Here is a 21832-nt window from a genome sequence, read left to right on the forward strand (position 1 = left end):
GCAACGGGAGAGGCCGCAACAGAGGGAGGCCCGCGTACCACAAAAAAAAAAAAAAAAAAAAAAAAAAAAAAAATGGGCAGAGGACTTAGACATTTATCCAAAGGAAATATACAAATGTCCAACAAGTATATGGAGAGATGTTCAACATCACCAATCATCAGGGAAATGCAAATCAATACCCCAAATGAGATATCACCTCACACCTGTTAGAATAGCTATTATCAAAAAGAGAAGAGAGGGACTTCTCTGGTGGCACAGTGGTTAAGAATCCTCCTGCCAATGCAGGGGATATGGATTTGAGCCCTGGTCCAGGAAGATCCCACATGTCATGGAGCAACTAAGCCCGTGTGCCACAACTACTGAGCCTGCACTCTAGAGCTCATGAGCCACAACTACTGATCCCTCATGCCACAACTACTGAAGCCTGCGCGCCTAGAGCCCATGCTCCACAACAAGAGAAGCCACTGCAATGAGAAGCCCACGCACCACAACGAAGAGCAGCCCCTGCTCGCTGCAACTAGAGAAAGCCCGCATGCAGCAACGAAGACCCAATGCAGCCAAGGATAAATAAATAAATTTATTTTAAAAAAAAGAAGAGACAAATGCTGGCGAGGACGTAGAGAAAAGGGATCCCTGGTGCACTGTTGGTGAGAATATAAGTTGGTATAGCTACTACCAAGAACGCTATGGAGGTTCCTCAAAAAATTAAAAATATCACTACCATATGATCCAGCAATCCCACGTCTAGGTATATATCCAAAGGAAATGAAACCACTATCCTGAAGAGATGCCTGTACTCCCATGTTCATTGCTGCATTATTCACAATAGCCGAGACATGTAAATGACCTAAGTGTTCGTTGATAGAGAAATGGGTAAAGAAAATGTGGCACGTAGACACAGTGAAATATTATTCAGTCATAAAAAAGAAGGAAATCCTGCCATTTGTGACAACATGGATGAACCTGAAGGGCATTATGCTAAGTGAAATAAGTCAGACAGAGAAGACATATACTGTATGATTTCACTTACATGTGGAATCTGAAAACATCAGACTCATGGAAACAGAGGAGAAGGTTGTTGCCAGAGGCTGAGGGGGTGGAGGAAATGAGGAGATGTTGGTCAAAGGGTACAAACTTTCAATTACAAGATGAATTAAGTTCCAGGAATCATAGGTACAGCATGATGACTATAGATAACAATATATACTGTACTGTATACTTGAAAGATGCTATGAGAATAAAGCTTTAATGTTCTTACCATAACAGAAACAAAATGGTATTTATGTGAGTGAAGGATGTGTTAACTAACCTTATTGTGATAGACGTTTCACAATATACACGTGTATCAAATCAACACACTGTATGCCTTAAACTTACACAATATTATATGACAATTATATCTCAATAAAGCTGGGAAAAAAAGAAAGGAAAGGCCTTGGGTGGGAAGAAACAAAGGAATACAATGGTGGATGGCAAATCCCAGACAGGACAAGTAAAGGTCACCACTGACAGACTGGAATGGACATTATTTCCCACTGAGATAAGAGCAAAATTGGAATTGCCCAGGAGCACAGGAATAGGGCTTTTATGTAGGATGCCATATATCATCACAAATCTCCACAGTCCTAATAAACCTGCATTACCAGGAAATTACTAGAAACCAGGACAGAATCCACATTTGGTTGATTCTGCCTCCTTAATATCACTGAAGTACATCTTTTCCTTTTACTTTTTCTGCCAATAACCTGGCTCAGGCTCTTATCATTCAAGGATCTCCTAACTGGTCTTTGATCGTCAATCCAATCCTTCTACCACTCAGTTGTCAGTGATCTTTCTGGAAGGAATTTCATAGTGTTACTCGTCCACCCTTCAAAAAAGGTCCAGCTCCATAGCTTGAAATAAAGGTCCTTCCGAATACAACCTCATACCTAACCACTCCCTTCTGTTGCAGCCATCACCACACCACTACCACCAATTATTTGGTGCTTACTACATGCCAGGGACTCTGCTAAGAACATTGCATGAATTATCTCATTTAATCCTCATAACAACTCCATTGGGTAGAAATTATTATCACCTTCATTTTACAGATGAGGAGACTGAAGGACAGTGAGGTTCCATGACTTGACCAAGGTCACGTAGCTATAAACAGCAGAACCAAGATTTGACCCCAGACAGCTGAACTCTAAAGCCTGACACTATAACTAGCATAATTAAATTGCTTATACTCCTTCGAATTAATAAACTCATTTACAATTCTGTGCCTCCAAACATTCCGTTTCCTCTATATGGTATCCCCCTCCTCCCCAGCCCCTTTCTTTAGCTAATTCATACTCATTGCTCAAAATTTATGTTGAGCTCTACCTTTTCTTAGAAGTATTCCCTGACACCCCTGGTCTGGTTAGATGCCTCTCTCTGGGCTCCCAGAGCACCCTCTGTGAACCTCTCATATAGATGTAACAGACAACTACAATTACAATAAAATATAGTAACAATAACAAAACCCAATAAATGTAGTAATTTGCCCCCCACCTCCACCAAACAATGAGCTCCCCCAAAGTAGAAACGTGTCTTAATCATCTTTACATCCCTAGTGCTCGACCTGTTAAAAGAATGGATAGATGAATGAGCCAATGACTGAAGGTCAGTAGAGGGAAATAAAAGATACCAAGGGTTTACTTCAGTACAGATAATAAATAATGAGAAAATGAGAGTGAGAGAAAGTAAAAAACAGTTAGCAAAATACAAATGCTAAAGAAACTCCCTGAATGGTTTGTAAGGCCTCTTTCAAAGTCTAAGTTCATCTCATGCTAGGGAATAGAGACCAAATATTCAGACAGACCGCTGCATACTTGAAAGATAAAAGCTGAGAACAGTGTCTTTCCCCAACCAGAGAGAATCCACAGATGGATGACAGAGCCTTGAGTGTGGCAAGCTAAACAAAGACCCCAGGAAAACCTCCCATGGACTTCAGAACCAGTGGGAGGTTTTACAGACCTCGAAAGGAGAAAGTTGTGGGACTTGCCTGGTGACGCAGTGGTTAAGAAGCCGCCTGCCAGTGCAGGGGACACGGGTTCGAGCCCTGGTCTGGGAAGATCCCACATGCCACGGAGCAACAAAGCCCGTGCGCCACAACTACTGAGCCTGTGCTCTAGAGCCCGTGAGCCACAACTACTGAGCCCGTGAGCCACAACTACTGAAGCCTGCGTGCCTAGAGCCCATGCTCCGCAACAAGAGAAGCCACCCCAATGAGAAGCCCGCACACCACAACGAAGACCCAATGCAGCCAAAAATAAATAAAGGAGGAAGTTGTAAAGATAGTACCTGCACAAAAAGCAAATTTGACAATGCAAGGGGGGAGTATGAACAAGATTTTAGTCTTTACTAAGGCGCTCCTGGGAAGAATTACAAATTGGATGTCTTCACCAAAGGGTAAATGTCCCAGAGATTTAGGCTGTCCTCCCATCAATTGCTATCCAAATCCTACTGCCTTTCAAGGTCTATCTCAAATACACTTGTTTTATGTAGCTTTTCCCAATATCTCACCAAGAGTGACTTCTTCCTCCTTCAATTTTATCTCTTTTTCAAGTGCCTTCTAACAGATTTTGGTTGGAGTTATACGTATGCTTATGCGACTGTGAACTAACTGAAGGAGCACTATGCTTCCTCAGACCTGGCCTAGAACAAACATTCAACACATATTTGTTGGACTGAAGGGAATCTACTCTGCAAATGTGTGCTCAGCAAGACATTCCTAAAATAGCAACTGTAGCTGAGTAATTAGACCCAGAAGGAAGTCCTGGCTTTGAAATAAGAAAAAAAAGGATACCACTGGAAGGATTTAGAAAAACATACAAAGTCACCAGGTACTGAGTTAGGATGCCAGCCTATCCCGACGAAGTAGCTCAGCCTCCCAGAAGGACAGGGTTAGCCTTGATAGTCAGCTAATGAGTATGTCTCAGAAGACCATGCAGTGCAGAGAAAAGTGGTCAGAGGGAAAAGTTAAACATCCACAAGCCAGTAGCTTAGATCTCAGGGGAAGGGAGCCTGGAACATAGAGGGGTTCACATGTGTCAGAATAAAATTAACCTTGGGGGAAACCAAAGACTCTGGGAAGGACTAAGAATTCACCTACTCACCCCCTGAACTGTGCTCAAATGTAGGTCACTTTTCTTCAATACCAAAGTAAAACTTATTGTTGCCACTTCTGTGCAACTCAGTTATGTCACGTCTTGTCCAGTGGTTCCTGTCCATCCACAAATGTCTCACATGGTCTAGATGGTCCCCCTCCACAATTCACTCACTCTCTAGAACATCAAGGACTTTATCCTGAGCTCCCTTCCACCATGACCACAGCAAAGGGAAGCCGAGGCTCCAAGAACGACTGACAGTTGGCCCCACCTGATCCCGAACCTCTTACCAGCTGGTACTGGCGGCTGTACAAGTCATGGCAGTTGTTGAAGATATACTCATATGTTGAATTCAAACAGGCCTTCACACAATCCTTTACCACCTGGCTGGCTCTTGGAGGGCTCTGCAGTTCTTGCACCTGCCAATTAATAAAAAACAATATGGGTCCAGGGTCCTGCTCACCTGAGTGGTTTCTCCTCCTAGAACTGCCCCCAAATTATTCCAGATTCCTTCATCCCTCTGTAGGTCCCTGGACCTTGCCCTGGGATGAAATTGTCAGGACAGCTGATGGGGAGAACTGCCTAGCCCATCCTCCTTGACCCATGGTCTTCTTAGAAGTAACTCAGGAACAGATACATGGAAATGTGGGCTTAAAGGTGATAACTCCTATAGCCTTACACTATGCCCAGTGATTCTTATTTTCCATGTCCCTGTGGCCAGGCCCCCAGCATAGCACTGCCCAGCCCAGTTCATCTCTTACCTTCATTCTGAAGAAAGTAATGCTGGTCAGCAAATCCACTGTGGACTTTAAGTCCTGAAGTCGCTCAGGGCTCCCAGCAGGGAAATTATTCTATTGCAAATCAAGCAAATGTAAGAAAGGAACAGAAGAATATGAAAGCCTTCCCTGCCAAAAGCAATGAAATCAGAAGCTTCCCTAAGTGCTACCCACTGGGATCTTCCCTAGTTGAGAGGAACAAAAAAGCTGTAAGACTACAGGTCTCCCTCTCTTTTCCACAGACACAGGCCCTTGCCAAAAGCAGGGGTTAATAATCCCCAGCCCAGAAAGCAACACAACCTACCCCCAACCCTACTTCCCATGCAACGTGTGAGCATTTGCACAAATGAACATACACACACACACACACACACACACACACACACACACACACATTTTTCTTGGGTGAAGATTCTTACACCCAAACAGTGAGTTCTTCAAAAGTTACAATCTAACCGTATATCCTGGAATATAAGTGGAGCCATGCTACACACCAGACTGGGATCCAAGACATGTACTTTCTGTATAGTGGATCCCAGTTACTCTACCATTCTGGAGCCAGCAGATGGCAAAGCTCTGAGCAGAACTGCTTTTGGAGTGAGTTCCTTAGGATCTTTCCACCATGCCTCACTTCATTCTCTTTGGCAGAAGTTTTAGCAGGAAGCTGCCAAAGAAAGCTTAAGGATGATGCTGTGCCACTCTCCATTTTAAGGGTTGTTTTTTTAAACCTTCAGATGGCTACTTATATGCCAAATACAAGATATACAGTCAACTCTCCATTATTCGTGCAAATGGAGGGCACTGAAAGTGCAGATAATTAAAATCTCACTTCTTTTTGACTTTGAGATTGTTTTTATACTTACTTTTTAATGTGGATATATTGCCTGTTCTGGAAATTCACAACACTTTAAAGCAAGTAATGAAGTCATTCTAAGAAGGCCTAACTTAGGAAGGACGGAAAAACTGCCCATTTCCCTTTTCTGTCCTAGGCACCCACCCTCCTACTACATCTACTTCCTCCCTCCATTCGAGAAATGGACATGACATCTGCTACAAATTACTTGCCCAAGCCAAGATACTTTCTCTCCCCTTAGCCAGATTCTCACACCTCTCCTGGAAAATGAGGAGTATATGGAAAGATGCAATAAGGAAATATAATTATCTCATTTTTTTTTTTTTTTTTTGTGGTATGCGGGCCTCCCTCTGTTGTGGCCTCTCCCGTCGTGGAGCACAGGCTCCGGACGCGCAGGCTCAGCGGCCATGGCTCACGGGCCCAGCCGCTCCGCGGCATGTGGGATCCTCCCAGACCGGGGCGCGAACCCAGTTCCCCTGCATCGGCAGGCGGACGCGCAACCACTGCGCCACCAGGGAAGCCCATGAATATGTCATCAGAGAGTTTGGTAGAGTGACATGAGTGGGGTTAGAAAGTCAACTATCTATAAAAGCAGCCACACCTGCTACTATTTACACACTGCATGGTCCTTGGCATTTGAAGAACCACAGGTGTCAGTGACGTTGGCCATATATGTGGATGTGATGACAAAGACCAATTTTCTTTGCCTTCGATCTTTATAGTCATGATTGGTTCACAGTGTCTCTAGACTGATCTTGATATTACCCTTTGTCCCACCCCACAGCCATGTCTTCACTCACCCTGTATGTAGAGAGGTCAATCCTCAGTGAGTTGTGCAGTTGGTCCAGTAGTTTTACAAATCTCTCTTTCTGAGGGTGATAAGCAAATAATGAGGAACAGAAATAATCTATTTCCAAGCTCTCTAGACTGTAGCAAAAAGAGAACCATCTCTGGGTGAGAGGGAGACACTGAGCTGGGGACATACCCTGTCCCATATTTGCCCATGAGGAGAACAACGAACCATGCAAAAGAGAAATGGGATAGGTCTTTTCTGTTCCATCTCTTAGCACTTAAACTGGGGAATCTTCTCACACTGGCAAGAGGAAAGCAAGTCTCTGGGAGGGGAAACAGCTTTCTATACAAATCAAGAGGAGATGACCAGTGCATCTCCGTCCCTTTGGGACTCTAACTCATCTTAGTCAGATAAAAGGAAACTCTAAACACATTCTCCAACTTGTTCCTGTGTCTGTGGTGTCCTAACTTAACTTGGAATATCTCTTAACAGTTAAACAGACACAGCCTAGCAGTGACGATGGGAGAGAGAAATAGTGATGCACCTGGAAGGTGATCAGGGAGACACAAGAGGATTTCTCTTTAAACCACTTTCCATATCATTACCCTTAGTTTATACTTTTTAAATGTTAAAATAAGTAACAAATACTATTTAATAGCTTATTTTTATAGAAAAGGTATAATTAAACATGGAATCATGTTCCTGTAAGCTGTTGGTGCAGCACTCCTAGAACTCACATATTGATAATATTATATATAGCATTAGATATTAGTTAAGTCAATATATAATGTGGAGGGACAGATGGAACAGATATTTGACTGGCTTAATCAATGATACTAATTCATCTACAGAAAGACTATCAACAACATCAAAAAAGTGGTCAGTACCAAGAAAAAGGGCTCAGAGATCCAGTAGATTTGGGAGTATCCGTAATTTTATCCCTAAAGAGGTAATATTTGTGGTGGGTCTGATATATACCATCCAGTTTACACTGAACTTACGTCAGGTGACATTATGAGCAATGATTCAACTTCACAAGTACCTTAACAACAGGAAAGGGCATACCCTGGATCAGGAAAACTGTCCAGACACTAGAAAAAGGGACAGGCTCAGGTATGCAACTGGTATTCTTGCTTAGACATCAGTCTCATATGAACTTAAGTGGCACGAATCTGTCAGAGAGAGACTGAATAATATTAAGAAGGTTCCTTTGTGAACCTGCAGGACTGAGGAACATGGTGACTCAACCAAGCTGTTGGCCCAGAGAGGTTCTCCCTGAGCCCAGGTAGTGCCCCACCCCACAAACCACAGTGGTGCTATTCCACCTTTTCTCACTTATCCATGTCTGAGGAGAGTCTACGAGTATAGTCTAACTATCCATAAGGAAATAAGTTCATTATCCAGGTGGCAACTATCTGAATTTTAGGCATATCAGCTCTGCAGTACTGACTAAAAAATCAAACTTTGTTAACTGATAACAATCAGGTTACATGTTTTTACATCACACTCACCCCAAAGTTGGAGGCTGCAAAACGATCAGACGCAGAGACATTGGTGGAGGCGGTTGTGTGGGCATAGTAGGCATTGATGTTGGCCAGTAAGGTGCTCATCACTGCTGGCACACCAGGACACATGTACTTGGATGACAAACATGCAAAGTGCCTGAAAAACAGCACCTTCAGCCTCAAAGACTCTTCAGGGTTCGCAGCAAAGGTCAAGTAATCAAAAGATCTCACTCATGTGTATGAAGCTTCCGATAACCTTGGCATATAAGGATTTTCATAATTTACTCAAATATACATCAATGAACGTGTACTATGTGCCAGGCCTGGCACTAAGGGCCAGAATCCAAAGAGGTGACATTCTGGCAGAGAAAGCAAGTGTTAGAAAGTAAGTCAATAACCCAAGGCATGCTATGCAAAAATTCTGTGGACACACATAGGAAGATCACCTACATTAGAATGGCTGGGGGCTAGAAGGGATTAGAAAAAGGCTTCCCAAAGAGATGGTTGAAACAAGTCTTAAAGGATTAGTAAGAATCAATCAAATGGAGAAGTGTGCAGGCAAAGGGAAACTGTATTGCAAAAACAAATATACTCATGGAGAGAGTCATTCATTTGGGAAACCTCACTCATGGCTACTGTTCAGGTGTTTGATAGAGGAATACTACGAAATGCGAGAGGAGAAGTAGACAGAGAACAGATAATAAAGGAGTTTATCCTAGACGCTATAGTAAGTTTTTAAACAAAGGCATACTGTGATCAGATTAGTCTTTCAGAAAGGTCACTTTGAAGGTAAAAATTAGAAACGAAAACTTGGAGAGAGATAGGACTAAGAGAGAAAGACCAATTGAAGAGTTACTGCAATCACTCAGAAAAGAAGCAATGAAGCACTAAATGGAACAGAGAAATGGTTAAGGGCACAGACCCTAGAGCCAGACTTTGGGTTTGAGTCTCAGCTCCAGTGCTCAGTGACCTTGGATAAATTACTTAAACTTCTTCATGCTTCAGTCTTTTTATCTATAAAATGGGAATAATAATGATATGGGGATTAAATGAGTTAACATTCATAAATTACTTAGACCAGTGTCTGGCACATAAGGAAATGGTACATAGGAGTTGTTGTTGTTGCTGTCATTATTATTATCATTATTACTGAGCTATAGCAATACTGAGAGATTAAAAACATTTTTAGGAGGTAGAATCTAGAGGTTTTAGAGACTGATTGAATGGTGGTAGTATGAAAGAAATGTTTAGGCTGACTCCTAAATTTCTGTTTGGATAACTGTGTAATAAATTGTCCCATTTACTAAAATAGGGAATATAGGAAGAACAGATTTGGTGGAGATAATGTTGATTTGGATTTTGGTCATGTTGAGTTTGCAATGCCTATGAGAATAGCCAGGAAGCACATGAAAATGGATCTGAAACTCAGGAAAAGATCTGGTCTGGAGAAAGAGATCTGGGAGTCCTAAGCTCAGAAGTAGTGACTGAGGTCATAGGCTTGAATGAGCTCATCCAGGGAGAGTGAACAGAATAAGAATGACAGAGGGCCCATTCTCCAACCTCAATCCTCAATATGTTTCTTCCATCTAAACTAAACTTCTTGTAATTCTTTGAATAGTCTATGCTCTGCTGCACCTTAGCATCCCTGCACATGCCCTACCAGAAATACCCTTCCTCCTTTTCTGTATTTCAAGTGTCAACTCTTCAACAGCTTTCTTCGCAGTCCTCCCCTAAAATTTAGATGCTCTCATAATATACTGTGATTACTTCTACTATAGCACTTATTATATTATATTGTAATTGTTTGCTTACTGGTCTGTCTCTCCTGCTAGACTGAGTTCCCCAAGCACAGAGACCCCATCTTATTCATCTTTGTGTTCTCAGCATGTGGCACAACGTATGACACATAGAAGGAACTAAGTAAAAGTTTGTAGAATAAATGAAGCACAGCCAGGGCACTAGCTACCCTCTGCTTACCTAGTGCTGCTTCCTGTGCAGCTTCCTAGTGCTGCTTCTAATGGCAGCCTCTCCAATACACAGACTACACCTCTTCTCATAGTAGGTGGGAATTTCTTTTATAGGAGTCTTGGTCAACTGCAGACACAGCTGCCTTCCCTACAGTTCAGTGCTCTTTCTGACTCCCAGGCCAGTTTATGAAAGCTTGTCTGTCACACACATATACCTGAGCACACATACCCTGTCTGCTCAGGCCTGTGATGTTTGGGCAAGTCTGTCCTTGTATACCCTCCCATGCCCTTTTCTCTTCCTACCTGTGAACTCCGGGGTAGACAGACAAATACCTTCTCCCTGAGTTACTGATAAACACACTCCTTTTATACATATACTCTCTTTGCACAGATCCATCCTACCCACCTCAGAGAGGAAAGCAATGAATCACTGCATACTACCCCACTGAAGACCTGTCCACTCTGTCAGTGTACCTCCATTGTTAGCTACTCCAAAGGTTAGTAGCCATTTCCTAGAGCCCCAGGGGAGCCTTACGTCATAGCCTGATATATGGACTCGATGCCATAGCGCATGGCAAATTCATCCACAATTTCTTGGGCAGTCTCATCAAAGTACACCTTCCATGCATCGTCTCCTCGAGCCTCAGGGATGTGGACTCCTCCACTGCCCTGAATGTCTGTGAGGTAATGGAAGAGGTTCTGTAGAAGACAGAGTAAAATATATATTGATATTAAAGAGTTAAATATATGTTGGAGAAAAAAAAACCCTGCTGGTAAAGACCAGGAGAATGTGAATAGGGTTCCATAGAAATTCTGTCCTTCAAGTCATTGCTCAGTAACTCCTGGGGCCCCAGTAGGCTGTTCTCACATTAGTGAAAGAGAACTGAGGCTGGGACTGTTATGAGGGCTGATCAGGGTAGCACAGTGAGCCGAGAATAAAATAAAAATAGGCTCCAGATCTTCAACCATCTAGCAATCCTACTTATTATCAAAGCCCCTCCCAACACTGCTTTCTGGCATCCCATCTACCAAGAGCTGGCTCACCTCATGGAGACACGTATACTGCACATGATACGGGGCTACCTTCTCCTCGCCCTTGATCTCCACATTGATTTGTAGTCGGATAGCCCCTGAGACGGCTGATTTGTCTGTCCTCTTCTCTAGGAAGGAAAGAAGACTGGAGATTGACACCAATGCAACTGCAGACAGCATAGACAGCCCCCAACCTGGCTTAACCCAAGGAAAAGGAGGCACTGACCCAAGTGTTCACCTAATAGGTGAACTCATTCCAGTGCCCATATAGTCCACAAATACCCCAGAACTGGCTGGGTGGGAGAAAAGAAGTGCCCAAGGGACTAAAGGCATTAGGGCTGAGTATGAAGATAAAAAGGCCTTCTGAAATCTGGAAAATGTCCAGCCAGAGTGAGTTCCAGACACCCCCACTCCTCTGTCCCCCATCTCTATGCACGGTCGGTTCTCTGCAGGGAAGGCAAGGCTCTGTATAGGGGTATGCTTTGGGGACTGAGTGGTGGTTTTGGCAGATAGGAGTTTCCCCAGGTTCCCCATGCTCTCCCTTCCCAGAAACTTTCTCTGGTCCTGCTTCCTCACCCAAGTTGTACCAGACATCCATCTCGCCACTCAGTGTTCGAACCTCAATGATGGTTTGGCCAAGGAAATCATCAGACTCTCGCTTTAGCCGCTGCTTTACTCTTGACTTGATGTCATCATCCTCATCCCACACACGTACCTTAATGCGGTCAGAAGAGTTGTGGCACTCACTGTGAAAGAATTAGGAAGGCTCTGTTACGAAGAGACCCAGGAGCCCCCACTCTTATTACTTCCAATTCCCTCCCAAAGCTCTATCAGCTGCACTTGAGGCCCTGCAGAGGAAGAGAAGGAGTCAAAGAACAGTGGTACTCAAGTCCCAAGTGAATCAGGCTATCCCAGCAAATGGCTTTTCATTCCTTAGCTTGGGTAGCTCTCTACATACCATTATCCAGTCCTTATTGCCCTGGGACAAAAGCGAGGAGGGGAGGAGTAATTAGGGACAATTCTGATTTCCTATCAGCTAGCTGTACCAACAAAACCAACAGAAAACAGCCAGACAGATGCCACAGAGCCCTAGGAAGCAGCTGCTAGTTGCCTCCCCAGAATCCTATATGAAGTCCATAAAGGTGTTAAATGTTCACGGTAAGTCCATCTGGTCATATATGCTTTAGCTTTCTACCTAACACCCCCATCTATCTAAGAATGTGCTTGGTGAATTTCTATCATTCTTTAATATCCACTTGAATTATCATTTCCTCTATGGTGTTTGCTTTGAAGGAGGTAGTTTGCCCAGGTTCCTCCCTCACTCTCTTCTTCCCCAGCAGTTGCTTTCTGGATCTCTGTTGCCTTATTTCTGAAAGTTGTACTTGGCAGAATCTGCTGCTCCTTACCCTATGTTCTCATAATATCTTTGCACATTCCACTAAAATATTATAGTATAGCTACTGGTCTTCTGAAAAATAATAGACAAATCATCAATCAGCCTCTTGAAGCCAGGGATGTCTTATACATTTTTCGATACACAACATCATGTATAGTGTCTTATACAGAATACAAATTGCTTGCTAAATGATAAAAGTGGGCAAAATTGACTATAGAGCCAATTCATTTAGAATTAATCATAGGTAATATTCAAGCAGGAACCATTCAGCTTCTTGAAAAACAAGTGCTCCTCCCAGTAACTATTGTCTCTGGATTAGAGACTGATTTTATAGGCCCCAATCCCTTTCCCCAATGCCCTTCCAAGGAGCCAAAAGAAAAAGGTCTCTACATAAGATGCCTGCTTGGCTGATTCAAAGTCCTGGTCCTAGGCATTAGGGGGTGTGACAAAGCATCTGGATTCACCAGACATTAGTCCAAGTCCTCGGCTAGAGCTTGTCATTTTTCAACAACCATCCCTCATTGTCATATGAAATAGTCTATAAAAAAGTGAGATAATGAATAAAGGAGTAGGGAGTGGAAGCTGAGGCAGAAAGAAAAGCAGAGCCCTTAAGGAAAATGGAAAATTCTCCAAATCCCAGGTTTCCATCTTCAAGCCAGAATTATCCAGTTGTAGGACAAAGATGTTCCCTCCCCACTCCCTAGAAGAGACTAACCTCTCTTAGGCAGGAAGGCAGTGCTGGAAGGTACACAGTTGGGTGGGCAGTCCCTGGTTCTGTCACTCAGCAGTAGTACAATAAAATCTTTCTAGCACTAGAAAAAGCAGTATGGGTCGCCCAAAGGCCCCTTTAATAGCCCTAGTTAAGACAGGGCTTGGGTACAGTAACCCTGATACAATAGTCTATGAGAAGAAACCCAGAGAAAGAATAGCTGCTACCCAACTGAAGCATGTGAGAAATGGGTTTTCTCCACTGCCTCTGACCCATCTCTCTTAGAGCCCAAGCCCAGAACAATGAGATTTAATGCTGCTCCCAAAACATACACAGTCCCAGGTAAGACAAAGTGCACTATGACTTACAAATGGAACTTCTCCTCCCAGACAGGATTCAGGTTCCCAAAAATGGTCTTGGTACGCTTCTTGGTTTTGCCCACTTGCACAGTCACATAAGGGTCACTGGATCCTGTCTTGTCCTTGGCTTGTAGGCCCTGGGCACACGCCACTGCAACCCAAATGCACATAGAAGGAGGTTTCAGAGTACACTCCAGAAGTCATAAGCCCTCTAAAGTACAACTCATATTTCCCATCTTAGAGCAGCCTCTATCTGCTCCTTGCACAGGAGCAGATTTTCTCACTCCTCCACATCTATCCTTAGCCCTAAGCCATGAGCCTTTCCCTCAAAGCCTAGCCCAAGAATCCTACCTCCCCACTGGAGCCCTAACTGACCATCTACCCCTACACTTACCCCAACAGGTCCTTATCTGCTCTGATACTTGCTTGCTTCAGCCATATCCACCCAGTTAGTAAATCACTGGTTAACTATTCACTGATCTCCTGCCTGTCCCCTTACCCCCACCCTCCCCGCTCTTATAATATCAAACTGTTAACCAAGTCTATAACATCAGACTGTTACCAAATCCTGGTATTATCATTCATATTGTTTGCAGGTGCCAGTCTTGCCTCTCCCAGCACCCCTGGCATCAGAGTCTAGGAGAGGAGCAGTGATGAATAATGAGGCCCTCCCTCTTCCTTCATTCTGTGCTCCTTCTCCCCAGCCCCTGCTCTCTCACACTCAGGATGCTTCTTCCCCAGGCTCCTCCCCATAGCCAAGGCCCTCCTGTCCTCTCAAACTCTGGCCTGCTCACCAGTTATGGTAATCTTGGCCGACCATTTGGAGGTGCCATCCAGCACACTTTGCTTCACTGCTTTCATCTGTTGCACATGGGCAACTTTGCTCACATTGAAGACATCCCGGATAACTTCAAAGATCTCCGGCTTATTCCGCTCTCGGATCTTCATGCGGTCCTTCATGGCCATGATAATGTTCTGTGTCCGGTCCTCCGCTCCATGTTTAGAGCTCTTTTCTGCAGCCCCTGAAGAATGGCCAGAGACAGAAAGTAGGGTAACCAACAGGCCACCTACCAGACCAAGGATCAGGCTGAAGAATGGGGCCTGGGAGAGGTCACTGAGCAGTGGGAGAAGCTTAGGAAGACACTGGTATGTCTCTGGAAAAAGTTGATCTCTGTGGGGCCTGCTAGAGTTTAATGCCTAGCTAGTGGAGTTTAAAATGCAACTCAAAGAGTAGCAAAAAGTTGATCATCATTATGGGGGTGTATTATTCTATTCTCTCTATTTAGATATATGTTGGGTTTTTCATCAAAAAAGAAAAACAAAAAGTGTAGCTCAGTGTGCAGTTGGCTTTGTCCTTCTTCCATCTGCATGCTTGGTGAGAGATACCCTCCAAGTCTAAGGCCAAAATATCAAAATGGGTATCCCAGTTATCAGGGAGGGGTTGTGGATGGGCACAACAACTCCACCAATCTCATCCAAATGCCAAGCCATGATACAGGTCTCAGAATTCGTCACAGCACATAGCTGGGTTCTGCCCCATAGCTCCAGTGTCTTTAATCTCAGAAAATAGTGTGGTATGGTGAGAAAAGTATGGCCTTTGGTATCAGACAGACTTGAGTTCAAATCCTGACTCCACTACTCCCTGCTGGGTAAGTAGGCTTCTTCTAAGAGAAGAAAATGTCACTTATCTCTCAGGAGTTGTAATAAGCATTATATTAGATAGCATATATAAAGCATCTAGCCCAGTGCCTGCCATCTAGCACTGGGCTAGATGCTTTATTTATTGAGTAATAAACAGTCCCTATTATTGTTACCATTATTATTATCCTGGCAAGTCCAAGGGTCATTTTCACCAGCCATGACCCCAGCCAGCTCATCTCAAAGGTCAATAAGCTTCCTCTGCTGTCCTAAGGATTATGGCAGAATACAGACTCCTCCAGTGTATTTCACTAACCAGGCTTCTCAGGGCAGAGGACCCATCCTTCCTTCACTGGTCCCGCAGACTGGCTCTTAACCTCTCTCCAGTCTCCGAAGACTTAGGCCTTAACTACAAAACTTGGAGCAAAGGACAAAGGTCAACATCTGCATCCTAACCCTGGGAGGATGGAAAGCAGGTTTTCTGTCCAGTGAAGCCTATAGAAGGGCATTTAATTCCACTCTGTGCTTCACAGAAGCCTTAGTCAGAAGATATTTTCTGAAAATGAAAAATGACCTGGGCTGCATCCTACTCTTGCCATTTAGCATATCCCATGCAATGCTATTTACCTGGACTAGGACCTCTGAAAGGCTCTTAAAGGGAAGATGGACACCCTGGCTACACAGCACCATTTCAGAGGCTTCCAGCAAGCAGCCTATGCAGCCAGTTGCTAGTTCTCGCAGTTAAAGCAGGGGCCTGCTGGCACCTGTGCTTGTCGCCCCTCATGATGGATTTGGGCAAAGTCATCACCAGCACCCAACTTCTGCTATGTTCTGCCTGTCTCTTCATGTCTACTATAGCCATGCCACTGGCACCAATCTAGCGTTCTTCAAAGAAAGATATTTTAAGTCAACAATTCCTTGAGGCTTCTTCCTGGGGCCCTTTTATGTCACATATCTTTCCTTGGAGACAATGAAGTGCTTGTGAGTCTAAAGGCGACCTTTCTTTCTCCTACCTCAATCCTTGAAGCTTTCATTGCTATGGCTTGACTCTGAGTAACACCTGAAGACCTGGAGGGGTGAGAAAATACTTTTCCACATCCCACATCCCCTACCCCTGCTCTTTCTGGGGCCTAGCTATAGCAGTGCAAGCCCAGCAGGAGTGGAGCAAGGAGATGAGAACTTAGAGTGCTACCACCTCCTGTGACAGAGACTTATTGCTTTTCCTGCTCCTGTTTCCCCCATTCTATGATGGCAGCACAAGTCACATATTTAGCAAGGGCCTTGGGAGTCTGGCACATTCTCCATCTGGACCTCTGCCTAATCCATTTGAAACTTCTGTTCTTGGCACTGTTGTCTAAATGCTCCAACTATAAGCAAGGAATAAATTCCAGCTTCCCTGAGTCCTAGGGTCTAGACTTCAGGAGGTTCCTCTGTGAGGCCTAGAACCTCACAGAACTCTCTCTTCTCATTAGTTTTAAACATGCTCTAGTCACTTGGGCTGATTAAACATACTCTAGTCATTTGGGAAATATGGCCACCATAGCGTGTACAATACTCAAGCATAGCCTCTGGGATCATCTGAATCCTAGAAGGGATTTTTATCTCCATCAGAGGACCATAGAAAGCTCAATGGATTTTTCCTAAAGGTGCTTAAGAGAGTGCTACAAGACCTGTTATTTGGAATGGCAATGTCTCTTGACTTAGGACCCTACTTTCTCTAAAAAGGAAAGAACTTCAGAATCAGGTAGAATGAGGGATGATGTCCCAGCCACCCTAGCTCTTTGTTGCCAGACTATTTTGGAGAGGCCCTGCTGCCCATGTTCCCCACCCATCACCCCACAGGGACACTCACGCTGCAGGCAGTCGGCATTGAGCAGGTCCTGGCACTTCTCGTGACACTTGACTCCACACTCGCTGCAGCGCATGCCCTGCCGGGCAATGCCCCAGAGCAGGCCTTCACACTCATAGCAGTAGGTCGGGGTAGTGGCCGTCCAGACCTCAAAGTTGTGGGGTGTGGTGCACGAGATGGGATAGATTAAGGCCTGCAGGGTTTTCTTATACACATGGGATTTCTGAAAGACACATATCCCATCACCCACCAGCGACTTCAGTTCTCTGCCGGGAGATACCAGAACTAAGACCCTTGCAGGGCTCTCAAGATCCCGGTTTCTCCTCTGGCAACTGAGGAGATGCTTTAGCTTGGCCCAGCCCACAGCCCAGCCAGGCAGAAAGGAGCCGTCCACATCATGTGCTCCTGGTCATCCAAGATAGGTCTGACCTGAATGCTGGGCCTGAGCCTTGTCCCAGTATTCAGGCTTTTTTAGGGAAACAAAGGGTACTAGGTTTACTATAAAACCCTGACATTGGTGGTCACATACTCCAATGTGAGATTAAGGTTTACCCCTGGTCTGGACCCTTGCCTCTCCCAGTGTAGAAAACTTGATGCTATCTGTTTCATTAACAGAGTGTGCCCAACACTTCTGAATTCCCAGTAAGTCTGGTTACAGAGATGTTCACTGGACCCTAGGCCAGTGGATTCTTGAAAGCCCATGGGTCACTTACCAGCTCTTCATCCTTGAGAGAGGTGCGTGTAGCCATTGCAGAAGTAATTCCTGCCTTCCGGGACTGGACCAATGACTGTGAGAGAAGACTTGCTGTCAGCCCTGGCTACTACCAAGCGCTAGGCAAAGCCCTGGGGAGGGAGTTTCAGTGACCAAAGCTATTTGATGATAACTCACTATGTTCTCTCTATTTTTACTGTCATTCACAGGGGATTGCCATGGATAATAGGTAATAAGCACCTGAGGTTAATATCCAAATCCAAGGCCCTAAGGGACTGTTCTAAAAATGACAGAACAGCACTTCTCTCAGGGTACCTATCATCCAAAGAGTTTTTAGGTATCTGACCCCACAGAAACTCCTTGTTTAAAGGAAGGCAAAGGAAAATGAAAAGTTTAGAATTACAGTCCGAAACAGGTCATTAAGAATAGGATAGACACACAACTCTGACAGAGTCACAGTCAAGAACCATCACTGGGAACTATGATTCTATACTATATCCTCTATTCTCTGGTACCACCCCCTGTCCACACAACCCCAGGAAGCTGTGGAGGCCAAAAGCCCAAATGAGCAGGGCACTTGAAAGTGAAAGGGGCAACGTAGCCTCATTGAAATCAAGCAGGGTAGGGGGTTAAATGTGACAACTATGATATCCTGCTAGCCCGGCTCTTATATAGAGGGGCCCAGGAATCTGCCAAGCCCAAGCTTCAGGGACAGCCCCTGGAGAGGCACATGGTTTCCCTAAAGCAGGTGACACTAGGCAGACAGAAGTCACTGTATCAGCCTAAGCGGGCAGAACAGTTGGGATGTGCCCAGGTGGCTTGGGATATGGACTCTTATAAAGCATAGAAAGGGGCTCTGGAGACACTTACCATAGCCTGTGCAGAGGAGAGCAGAGAAAGGAACAACAGGATGTTAAAGCCCCACAAGGGCATGAAAGCTTTCAGAGACAACTGAGAGGTTTCTTCCCTATAGTCCAAAGTAGGAAACATGTCCCAACCCTCTCTGCCTCTATCCACTAAAAACTGTCTTCAACCCAGACAGCTGACCAGGGCCCAAGGCCTAGAAGGCAAGTTATGCCATAATGCAAAATATGGGCAAGGTTAAAAGACAGAGGAGGGGAAACAAGAAGTGCATAAGATACTGCTATCCAATCAGTTAAACAAAAAAAAGCTGGTGAGCAAGGAGGGAGAAGATGAGAAAAAGTAGGAAGAAAAGAAAGGAAGAAGAGAAAAAAGAGGAGATGAAAGACAATGAAAGACGTAATAAAGAAGAGATGACATCTGAATTTATCTTCATCCAACCAGCTTGATGAAGAGTTGGTGGGAAAAGAGGTGCATTAGAAAGGAGGAAAGGGCTTCCCTGGTGGCGCAGTGGTTGAGAGTCCGCCTGCCGATGCAGGGGCCACGGGTTCGTGCCCCGATCTGGGAAGATCCCACATGCTGCGGGGCGGCAAGGCCCATGAGCCATGGCCACTGAACCTGCGCGTCCGGAGCCTGCGCTCCGCAACGGGAGAGGCCACAACAGTGAGAGGCCCGTGTACCGCAAAAAAAAAAAAAAAAAAAAAAAAAGAGAGAAAAGAAAGGAGGAAAAAGGGAAAGATATACAAATAGCAGGGGGAAAAAGAAGGAAAGAAAGAAATGATGAAGAGAAAATGGCAGAGGATACTTCTACTCAGTCAATTAAGTAGGGAGAAACTGGTGGAGAAAAAAGAGCACAGTATGGAGGAAAAATCAAAAAAGGAGTGGATAGAAAAAATAAAATAGACTGAATAGGGAGAAAAAAAAGAAGAAAATAGGAGTAGAAAATGGTAATAAGAAAAAGCGTTCAAGTCTTACTGAATATCTGGCTCTGGGACTCTGAGATGACCTGGGTACCTCTCTACCCCTACTACTCACTAAACTACAGAAAATTCCTTGAGCTGATTCTGCCTTAGGAGGTATGAGCCCAGATAGGAGCTTCTGGTCATGCTGGAGGTCCTGAGATCAGCTTTAACTCCTAAGCCTGTTTCAATTCAATTCCACAAATTGTTATCACTACCTCCCAATGCTAGACACAAGGGTACAGAGATAGTCTAGAAAACCTATGTCTTTGGAGACTTCACTTGACCTCCAAGAAGGAGTCACATTTTTCATGCCCATCACACACGAATCTCAATTATCTAGGTCAGGACCAGAGGAAGTTTCCATTACAGGTCATCAGAGAAGGCTATAGAGATACCTAGAGGAGATGGATAACTAGAAGATGACCATGGAGCCCAGCTTTGAGGGTCCAAACTATAAATGTTCTAGTAGGAGCTTCAGCTAATGAAGAACCTGGGGCTCTGACAAGGGAGTGAGGTAATGTAAGGTCCTACTGAACCCATAACTAAATCTCAGTAAAGCTTTAAATGATTGATCATCAGACTAACACTTGTCACTAAAGGCCCCACTTCCAGTCCTGAAAGCTTGCCAAGTCCCAATGGGGGATATCCCAAGGCTACAGCCTAAGCCTTCACAAGAGTCCTTACTCACCAGATCGCTGACAAGTGGCAGTGGCTTCTTTCTGCGTAGATCTGGCATGCTGTCAATGCCATAGAGCCCTCCAGCTGGCCTGAGGAGAGAAGAAAATATATCGGTACCTTTAGTCTCACCTTGAGTTACTGGCAGGTTCAATGTTCCATCCTCCTTGCTCATCTTTTCCTCAGAAGAAGATGAACTGACCTCCACCGTGTGCCTTTAAGAGGGGTAAGGAGGACAGAAAGTGAGTGAAATAAAGCCATGGGATGACAAACAATGGAATCTGCTCTCAGTGTCTCCTTCTGAGGTTTTAGCCAAGGATTGAGAGCTCTTTTATCCCACTGTGCCAGTCCAAGGCTCCTTTGTTTATTTGAAGCCCCTTGTGCTCCATAAAGCAAGGTGGGAATTGGTGGTTAAGATAGCTCCTCCTTACACTCAGGCCAGACTAAAGATAAGTCTTTCCTGACCTGTGCTAGAACAGAACCCACAGAAATAGCTCTACAGAAGAGCTGCTGCCTAGGTGAGCAAGACTGACAAACAACATGTAGAAGTAGACCTTCTTCAACCTGAGTAAAAGAGTCACCAGTTCTGTCTATCCAAGCCTCCTGAAGAAAAAGGGTCTCCACGGAAAGAGGAGCCTGCATAATCAAATGGAGGCAGAGGAAGTGGATGAGAGACCTCCAAAAGATCATTTGGGGGAAAAAAGACCATTTAAGAAGGAAACAGCAAAGTGACTCAGAGTATGGCCTAGCCCTATGGTCACATCAACAGCGACCAGGAAAAAATTACAGCTGGAGAAACTTGAGATTTCTAAAACTTTTATACCTTTTCTATACTTACTAATTTTGTTGTTGTTTGTCTGTTCCTCCATAACAATATGCAATAAAAATACAGAGAATTTCCCCAAAAGAACACCCTTCTCACCTTGAGATAACCTGGATTTCATCCCCAACTCTTCTACTAGTTCACTACATGTCCTCTGCCAAACTTCCTTCCTCTCTTTGGGTCCTGGTGTCACTTCCATAAAATGAGGAGGATGAACTATAAAACCTCTCTGACCTTTTGGAAGCTATTCTGAGCTTCAATGAAAATAACTCATGTACTTGGTTTTAATGAAAGCAACGTGGTGGGGAAAGCAGGTTGGCTGGGTTGTACACCACAGCTGGTCTGAAAAGAGAAATGTCACAGAAGAGTAAGTGTGTACTGCCAGCTATATAGGCCAATAATGGAGCCACAAATTGGGTCAAGGCTAGGAATTGGAACAGGCAACTCGATATGCTGATTTCTAATAATCTAGCTTCCTGAATACAGGCAGTGAACTTTGTTCTCAATGAGACTACCACACCTAAGGTAGATCGAAACTTGTGACAACTTCCAAGGACTAAGCTGAAGGAAGGGAAAGAAGACAACAGGGAGGCATTTAGAAAATCACTGCATGGCTCCATTTAAAAATAGCCTGGGGCTTCCCTGGTGGCACAGTGGTTGAGAGTCCGCCTGCCGATGCAGGGGACATGGGTTCGTGCCCCGGTCCGGGAAGATCCCACATGCCGCGGAGCGGCTAGGCCCGTGAGCCATGGCCGCTGAGCCTGCGCGTCCGGAGCCTGTGCTCTGCAACGG

General features: G+C 44.6%; 1 protein-coding gene across 4 annotated transcripts in view; it reads right to left on the reverse strand.

Annotated features, from left to right (window-relative positions):
- UNC13B (unc-13 homolog B) overlaps nucleotides 1-21832 on the reverse strand; it is a 242061-nt gene that overhangs the window by 15422 nt on the left and 204807 nt on the right. For all 4 annotated transcript variants that reach the window (XM_007111577.3, XM_028493840.1, XM_055087110.1 and 1 more), the window contains 12 exons: nucleotides 20231-20309; nucleotides 17721-17795; nucleotides 17011-17230; nucleotides 14315-14542; nucleotides 13530-13671; nucleotides 11633-11802; nucleotides 11069-11184; nucleotides 10560-10723; nucleotides 8064-8214; nucleotides 6560-6628; nucleotides 4892-4981; nucleotides 4421-4549 (listed from right to left, as the gene is read on the reverse strand). In XM_007111577.3, the coding sequence (XP_007111639.1) occupies nucleotides 4421-4549; nucleotides 4892-4981; nucleotides 6560-6628; nucleotides 8064-8214; nucleotides 10560-10723; nucleotides 11069-11184; nucleotides 11633-11802; nucleotides 13530-13671; nucleotides 14315-14542; nucleotides 17011-17230; nucleotides 17721-17795; nucleotides 20231-20309 (1633 nt within the window). The remainder of the gene's footprint in view (nucleotides 1-4420; nucleotides 4550-4891; nucleotides 4982-6559; nucleotides 6629-8063; nucleotides 8215-10559; nucleotides 10724-11068; nucleotides 11185-11632; nucleotides 11803-13529; nucleotides 13672-14314; nucleotides 14543-17010; nucleotides 17231-17720; nucleotides 17796-20230; nucleotides 20310-21832) is intronic.

This window comes from Physeter macrocephalus, chromosome 9 (assembly GCF_002837175.3).
Source record: "Physeter macrocephalus isolate SW-GA chromosome 9, ASM283717v5, whole genome shotgun sequence".
Taxonomy (NCBI): domain Eukaryota; kingdom Metazoa; phylum Chordata; class Mammalia; order Artiodactyla; family Physeteridae; genus Physeter; species Physeter macrocephalus.